General features: G+C 40.0%; 1 protein-coding gene across 2 annotated transcripts in view; it reads right to left on the bottom strand.

The window, feature by feature from the left end:
* Window positions 1–1,783: 1,783 nt before the first annotated feature.
* The window catches only part of RALBP1 (ralA binding protein 1), a 62,366-nt gene continuing 55,482 nt past the window's right edge, over window positions 1,784–8,667 (bottom strand). For both annotated transcript variants that reach the window (XM_067547768.1, XM_067547774.1), the window contains exons 8-10: window positions 7,604–7,725; window positions 7,114–7,237; window positions 1,784–5,353 (exon numbers count right to left, since the gene is read on the bottom strand). In XM_067547768.1, the coding sequence (XP_067403869.1) occupies window positions 5,087–5,353; window positions 7,114–7,237; window positions 7,604–7,725 (513 nt within the window). In that variant the 3' untranslated portion in view covers window positions 1,784–5,086. The remainder of the gene's footprint in view (window positions 5,354–7,113; window positions 7,238–7,603; window positions 7,726–8,667) is intronic.

The raw sequence follows: 8,667 nt of genomic DNA, 5'->3' as shown, positions 1-8,667 counted from the left end.
TAATGAAAACACCATCAGCAGTGCATAGCAATGTGAACGCAGCCTCCCACAGGGCTGGATTCACAAAATGGCAAGTAAGTGCCTAAATCCCAGAATAAACCCCACCAGGATTTAGTAGCCCCAAATCCTGTAGGCACCTGAAATCAATCAGCACCTTTGCAAGAGTTAACTACATTCTTCTTTGAGTGATTGCTCATGTCCATTCCACTATAGGTGAGTGCATAACCCCATGCCCCGTTCCCACGACTTTTTTCCCCTTAGCACATCCCGTAGGGCCAGGTCTGGTGCCCCCTGGAGTCCCGCACACATGCCGCGGTATATGAGGCGCTGCCAGACCTACACCCCGAGTTCCTTCTTCCCGCCCATGACAGTTGCTGGAACTAGAGTTGTTCTCTGCAAGTACCATTCCCCCTTGTTTGAACTCTGTTATTTGTAGTCCTTAAGTAGTTAAGTAGTGTTTAGATAGAAGCCCCTGAGTGGCTTAGAGCAGCCAGGCTATGCCCCGCTCACCTGGATTTAAGCCGTGTGCCTTCTGCGGGAAGGTTTTCCCGCTCAGTAACCCCCTACGCTCGGTGCCTTAAATGCCTGGGGCAAGAGCACAGGACAGACAAATGCAAAATATGCAGGGCTTTTAAACCGTGGACCCAGGACTGGGAGATCCGGTTTAATGGAGGCAGCACTCCGCCCAAACTGATCAACGCTCAGACCTCACCTACCAGATCAGGCCTCTCTAGACAAATGTGCACAAAACAGCTGCACTGGGGCAACCGCCCTCCTTACTTTTAGCCCAGTGCATAAGGTACTCAGCTGGAATATAGGAGCCCTTCCCCCCCCACTGCAAGTTCTTCTTCCACATAAGGGGGAGAATAGATTTGCTACGTTGCAGGAGAGTGCCCTAGCCCCTGGGCAAGTCTGACAGGAGCTTCCCTCAGTCTCTGCTGTTCCCCTATGGATAAAATAATGCAAGAAGTCAGTGGGGTGCTCCTACCACCCCCCTCCAGCTTATTCTCCTGCTTGTGTGCTTGCCCTAGCCCCATGTTCCAGCTGTCACTGCGGATAAATGATTTTCTAGGGACCTAAAAGTGAGGCATGGTGAAGCTTAGCATCACCATACAAGTTTTGTTGGTCATCTAGCCCACAGGGGCTAACTGCTGGGCCTTTGCAGAGCTAGTGCTGAACGGCATTGGCTGTCATTTTTCAGCTGTGAAGTCAGCCACTTTACAGGGGCATGAACTGACAAAAGCATCTGGTTGTTAGATTTGACAAACCACTAACTGCAACTTTCATGCAGGCCCCAGTTCACTGCAACCTGCTACTTCTCAGGGTACAAATACTTTATTGGAAAAAGATTAATTTGCATTAAAAAATTTGTCTAAAATAGCTTCATACAGTTGCGATATTTCAATAAATTAAGATAACAGCCTTCAACACTTGCCAGTTCAGAACCAGAAGCACATAACAGCCTGTTGCTTTACACGGCATTTCTCTCCACAATTCATTTGATTTTGTTATAAAGTTACACTGCTGATTATACTCACGTGGCTGTGTTACTGTTTAGCAGGCTTTTAAAGATTTCATTTCCAATTGGCTTGTAAATGAAGTAATGACAGAAGCTAATCCAGGCATGTACTGGTATGATCAACTAAAGTACTTCACAGTGCAGGCAGGTGGTTTTAAATTGGATTGAAGAATAGTTAGGGTTTTTTAATTAGGTGTGGCACAGAAGTGTCAGTCTTCTGCAGTATTCAGTGAGAGCTAGCATTAAGAAGTCACAAAACAGGTTACCTGTGTGTAAATGTTTATATTAATAAAATTAGAACAATGGGCCATGTTAAATATAGTCAACACACAGATAGATTCATTGTTACAGTTCTAATCAGAGCTCAAACCATCATGTCTGATTAGTTATTTATTACATCCATTGTTTGAGTCTGACCCAGAAAGGCACAAAAAAATGAAGTCTGGTTTTAGTAAGTTTAAATTTGCTGAGTCTAGTATTTTCTGCTGATTCTGCTGGGGCATAAATGCCCATCAACGCTATTGCATTCCTCATTTAAAGAATGTGACAGATCTGCTCGATAGCCATACTATGATATCAAGCAAATTAAATGAATGTAGTGTACTATATGCCAGCCCTCCTGTTGCTACTACTCATCCATTTTAATTTGTTTGAATGGTTGTTTACCCAAGTTTCCCATTTAGCTGCTTAACTAGTTATACTAGGTTCTTATACTCTGGTTTCCTTTCTATTTTAAATTACAAACTTTGTTGCATTTTCTCAGATGAGCAGGGAAGTTTGGGATTAGGGGCAAAAATCCTTTTAATTATATCTACAGCTGTGCTACGTTGTACAGCAGGGCTTGCTAAGTTTTACTGTAAGGCACCTTGGGATGCTCTTCTTATAAGGCATCTTATAAGTAAGCTGAGCAATGTAAAATGTCAGACTGTTGAAATTACTTTCAGTTATATTTAATGTCCAATTAAAAATAATCAGATCTTTTGACTGTATAATTTCTCCTTCAAAGAACTCACTACCATTACAAGTATAAGATACTGTCTTCAGAATCATATTAGACCTATCATTGCTTTCATTAAGACTTAGTTGATCTGAGAGAAAGCACAATGGTCTCTTACGTGCTATTAATGTATCCTATCTGTACATGAACTGACAGAGGAAAAACCCATCAGTGTTACTAAGAATCAAACTACAGACTTAAATCCGCAACTCCACACCCCAAAAATTCATGCACAGTAGCTCTGCTCCTCAGATTTATATTTAAAAGGGTCTATTATGAAATAGCAACATGGACATAAAATCTGCTTTAATTTAAAAAAAAAATTGAATTTTTTTCAGAAACGTTTAGAACTCGGATTCTGAACATACTATGGATAAACCAAATTACACTATTACTGAAAAAAAGAGATGAGCATTTAAGTCCTGTACTTACTCGCCAAGAAAGACCTGTGTTCAGTCCTGCCCCTATAGAGGCTGGTGACAACACAAACACCTAAAGCAGTGTAGGTGGGTACAGCTGCTTGGTAACTTCAGGAGAAAAAGCACTGAGTGCCTGAATTCACATTTCAAAAAGTAAACCTTTTAGTTCACCTTTTCAGTTACAGCAATAAAATTAGCCTCTTGAAAACCACAGGCCTTTGAATATTTGTTTTGCTTTCCTTTAATTAGCTCTAATAAAAGACTTAAGTTTTAGGTTCGAACCATTTTTTTCCTCAGCAGGGTTTCATAATGGAAATGCCAGGATAACTATCCTTAGAGGAGAGCAATCCAAAAAACTGATTTCCTACTTTAGTTTGACGGGTTTGCTACAACATAAACCCCACATCCAACTGAAGGTAGCTGCGCATGCAAAGTGAGCGAGGCTGTTTTCGAAAGATGGACATTTACTGCGAGGTAGATACATTACAAACTATTTTCAAATGGCTGTTGAATTTATTTGCTTGATGAATATGATCTTAACAAAATAAAAAGATAATCAATGTTAAGAGATTTGTCTGAAGAACACTGATTAGAAAAATCCATGACAACTCGATGGAAATTAGAGTGAATTTAAACAAAATATTTAAATATTGCTAGCATATATAAAATGCATGTAACAGACAGGCAAGGGAGAATGCTTTACAATTGTCACCTAACCACATTCTCAATCTTCATAAATTCTGTTCTCCACATTTTAAAAAAATATGATGCTGTTTTCTGTAACATATCAAAGCATTATTTGTACAAAATCAAATCATGGCCAATGATTCACAACAGTGCAATAGATAAAGAATACAACCACGTCCAACAGGTGCTGAAAATAAATATCCAGATTCTAGAAACAAGATAGGCTATGAGCACTCTGTGGAGTTATTTATTGACTAGTCTCATGACCGTCATTTCATTTGACATATATATAAATGAGGGCATTTGAACAATAATATGGCCCTAAAATACCAATTTTTAAGAAGGCCTTTGATTGCTGGTAGCACTAAATAGCTGAGCCAAAAATAAGTCACAGTTATTGTTACTAAAGAAAAAATGTCTATTGCTGAACCCTGCTCCCTCCACTGGGCATCTTTCATCAGGCTTATCTGAAAAGCATGAATGGCTTGTATTTCTGTACCTGGAACAATATATTGCTTGATTAGGCAAAGATAACTTATTCTAACCTAAGCAAACAACATACCTAATCCCCTTTAATTACTAAAGCATCGGTCACTGAGGTTTAACTGAACTGAGAGATCAAAACACTTGAAAATGGACCCTTTTCTCTGGATTCAGAAAAGGCTGTTGTTATGCAGTAGCAGTGTGAATACGGTGTATGTGTTATACAAGGATGATGACGATTACCGGTTTACAAACCAGCAAATGGATTAACTACATTGGTAGAAGATTTTACAGGCTCTCGATGAACATCTTCTACCACAGAGGGAGATACTTAAACAACAACATCTGTGAGAGTTTACATTTCTTTTAATATATCCTAGAACTGTAAAATGAGGAAGTTATTGGGGCATTTGTTAGATAATGAAGATATCCTGCATTCTCAGACATTTTAGCCAAACAGGAAAGAATTTAAAGCTCCTTTGTATATAATCTGCATCAGAAAGGTATCAAAGGCACAAGCAAGAGTGACCAGGTAAGCAGAAATGGCTGTGAATGAGAATTAATAGATTCACAAAGCAAATAATTAATGCTTTTGGGTAGGTTTTTGCTTTTGATTGACTGGAAAGACAAGACCTCCCAATTTTACTCTGATGAAAGCAAATAATTGTTCTGGTTTAAAATAAAACCATTATTGAATTATCTAGTTACCTGAAGCAAATCGATCTCCAATAATCTGACACTAGCTGGAAAACTCCACTGCACCCTCCTACCTCTAATCGCTTTGTTCTCCAAAGTAACCTGAGCCTAAGGATGGAATCCACAATTATGAAGGAGACAAAAGTCTCCAGGGTTTTAAAAGGCAAGATTCTTTACACAATGTACAGAGCCAGCAAAGATTTGTGCAGTTTAGCCTCAGAATTACAGTAAGTTGCACAGTACTTGCTAAGTCCAATTGATTTTCTGAATACCCAAGGACCCTGATCAAATTGGAGTTTCCTTCCTGTCTTTGCTTGGTGATGGCTTGACTAGCTCCTTGACTGCCTTTGACTGCTCTTTAGCTGCCTTTGTCTCCAGGACACTGTCTCTTTGCTGTTGAGAAACACCCCCATGCTTTTCTGGCTCGTCTTCTTCCTGCACCTGCTGCTCTGATTTTGCTCGCTGCATCTGTAGCAGTCGAAGTTGCACTCGCAGCTCAATGATGGCCTCTCGTTCCTCATGAATCGCTTGGTTCAGATGATTGTTCTTTATCTTTTGAGCGAGGGAAAGAAAAAGATGACAAAACAGTAACTTCTGTAGCTACTGAATCATGAATAGGGTATCACATAATGTAACCTTTGCTGCTAACTTGGGAGAGACACAAGTGTGTGCATAAATACACACAGAAATAATCAGAAATGGAGTGCATGAAAAAAACCTAACCCCATAAGGAATAGAAGATTTATGGTGACAACAGACTAACAGCTGCACTACACCAAAAATACACTTCTGCCCACCCCCCTAACAAGAAGGGTTCAGAACTGGTTTAAGATTTTTGTAAAATATATTATGAGTTAAACACTTAATTCGATTTTGGCAGATGACCGTTCCAAATTGGACTGCAAAGAAACTTTATATTTAAATTAGTTCTGGACCTGCCTTGTCTCACCTCTGGCCAGCAGAAATTACTATAAAAAGGAGCAAAACAAAAACAAATCTACAGTTTGAGAAACAGAGTGAATTGTCTGATGTTATTCTTAGACAGCTGGGCTGGTTTTAATTTTTTGCACCGAGGCAGTTTTAGATAATTTTTTTAAAGTCTGTTCTTAATCAGCTTCTTAAATCACCCAGATCTTCAATCTGAGTTACAAATATGGTGTGTCAATGGGTAGCCAAAGCTACAAGCTAGCTAGTCATTAAAGCACAGAACTAGAATTCAGGAAACCTAGGATTTATTCCTAGCTCTGCCACAGACTTTCTGTGTCACTTTGGGCAAACCTCACCAGTAATATGAGAACTGTACTCGATAGGGTGTTTGTGAGGTGTAATTTATTAGTAATTGAGAAGTATTTTGAGTCCCTCAGATGGGAGGCATCACAGAATAGAAGTACAGAGTTTTATATTGAGAATTGTAAAAGACATTAACCTGTGAGCTTTCTAACACTAAGCACCATCAAGCAAGAGACCAGAATTTATACACCAAGTATTACATCTTGTGTCCAGTCATAGGGCTGGGAGAGTGGTGGAGGAAATACAACTCTATAAACAGAGGGGGATTAAGGGATTGGAAGGACCTTAGTGTTACTTCAGCCAACTAAGGAAAGCACTATCCATACCCAGGAAAATCACAATGGCACAAGGGAAAGATGACAAAGGTTTTCAGTCTCTCTCTGGAATATCTATTTTTAATCATCAGGCACCAATGCTGTTCTTTTTAAATGCTCTTGGAACCCTCCAGTGAGTAATAATTCCTGAACTGGGCAATAGCACCCCAATTTTTTTAATGAGTCACCACAATTCAGTCACAATGCATAGGTGATTAAAAAGGAGAGGCGAGGTGAAGAGAAAGTCTCAATGTTTATAGGGAGAAAAAACAGACAGATTCATGAAAGAAATGGAAAGGGCTGTGTGGGAAAAAAATCTGAGAAATCTGTTCTCCAGGGCCCAGCCCCATGTGCAGTCATTTACGCCTGTGCAAAGTGGCTGTCAGACTACTAAATCAGATTTGGTAGCAATTTACACCCACTTTGCACAAGTGTAAATGACTGCACATGGTGCAGAAGCCCTGGGGAATTAAGTTCTTGGTACTGCAGAGCGCCAAGAGCATTTAAAAAGAACAGCATTGGTCCCTGAGAATTAAATATAGATATTCCAGAGAGAGACTCAAGCAACTCTCTCTTCTCCACTGAGAACAGAATGAGCAACGTGTGCCAGGCTGCACCTCAAAGAAATCCTTCCACATGGCTGGGAGCTCACCTTCCAAGAAAGCCAGCATGAACAGCAGAAGTTACTTTGGTAAAATGCACTCTCACCTCTAGTTCCTCGTTCTGCCTTTGCAAATCTTCCAAAATAATCTGTAGCTCCTCCTCATCTTCGCTCTCACTTTCACTCTCAGAGGAATATTCTTCAGTTTCACTTCGACCATGCTGCTGACGACTGAAAGAGCAAAAGAAATCTTTGACGGTTTACAGCAATTTATAAAACTAAATAGGTTTTTTTTAAAAAGCAAATTTTTACTCTCCGTTAAGTAAAGAAAAAAGCAGTTTGTCCATTAAGACAATGGGATTTTTGATGCTTAAGGTCTGTGCAACTAAGCTATTATGATCTAGAAGAAATATCCCAAAAGCTGCAATTCAGGCAATCTGTAATGTTCATTAAGTTCCTTACCTTTCAATTAGTATTTTGCACACTTAAGTGTTTTTCAAAATCTCATTCTTTATAGAGAAATACATCCAAAGCAGAAATTCTTGTAGAAGAGTCCTAGCCTGGCTGGGGATCTGATGTCAGCAGGTTCTTCCTTACCTTTGAATTTCAGCTATTTCTGCTCGAAGACGTTCTATCTCCTCCTTCTCAGAGGCAATTTGTCTGCGCAGAAACTGCTCCATTGCAAGTAGCTCTTCCTGTTCTGTCAAGATCTCATTCTCCTGCAATGATCAATTAGTTCACCTCATGAGGCCTTGGATTTATGCTCTACAAAGAACACACAACAGTGTTTCTTCTCTCTAATGCTGCATCCTCAAAAGTGACCAGACAGCTTTGTTTTCTGGAAACATGTCAGCTAATTATGCTGAAAGTGAGGTTTTGTCCTAGCGTTGAAGTATGCAAACAGGCTGACCAACCTTTCTACTCCTCTGGTCCATCAGCTCTCAAAGCCAAGATTAATCTGGGATCAAGTTATGTCTGCTTTGAGATCTCCTTACTGAACCGTTGTGTGCTGTGGTCCACCAAATTCCAGCACAAGCCAAATGGTATGAGTCTGGGATTTCCCTGCTTCCATTAGGTGCCACAGCCCAAAACAAAGGGGAAGCATATGGGCTAAGTACAGAAGCAGACAAGTCCTAAATTCATCTTTGAAGATAGAAAGAGGCTGGCAAGAATTATTGCAGAAGAGTGTCATAATGGACAGGACCAAAAAGGCTGCGGAATTTTTTTTACTGAGTTCACTGAACATTGTAATGTACATTAAGCTTTCTGTTACAACCAGTCTTTTATGTCCAGCCTCACCTCAGCACTCATCAAAACTTTCACTGACAAAATTAAAATGAAAAAATGTGTGTCGTGATCTTCATCCAATTAGGGAACAGACTGGGAAAAAATAGTGGTAGTGCTCTGCAAATTCTTCCCATAACCCAAGCACCACCTCCAGGTGATACCACGAGACACCGATCAGACTGTGGAAGCCCTCGTATTATTATAGCCTTTCCTCTCTTTGATTAGCAGTAAAATAGTGTTAACTAGAGCAGCAGTTCTCAAACTTTTTAAATGGAGCCTCCCTGTGGACTTTTATGTAACAATCGCGCCTCTCTCTTCCTCCGAACCCCACCCCTCCTTTCAGAAAAAAAACAGACCTACATATCATAGGTGGA

This window comes from Emydura macquarii, unplaced genomic scaffold (assembly GCF_026122565.2).
Source record: "Emydura macquarii macquarii isolate MOO-44397 ecotype Brisbane River unplaced genomic scaffold, CSIRO-AGI_Emac_v2 contig_212, whole genome shotgun sequence".
In the NCBI taxonomy this organism is placed as follows: Eukaryota; Metazoa; Chordata; order Testudines; family Chelidae; genus Emydura; species Emydura macquarii.
Note: the sequence above shows the minus strand (reverse complement) of the source record. Positions and strands in the feature narration are given on the sequence as shown.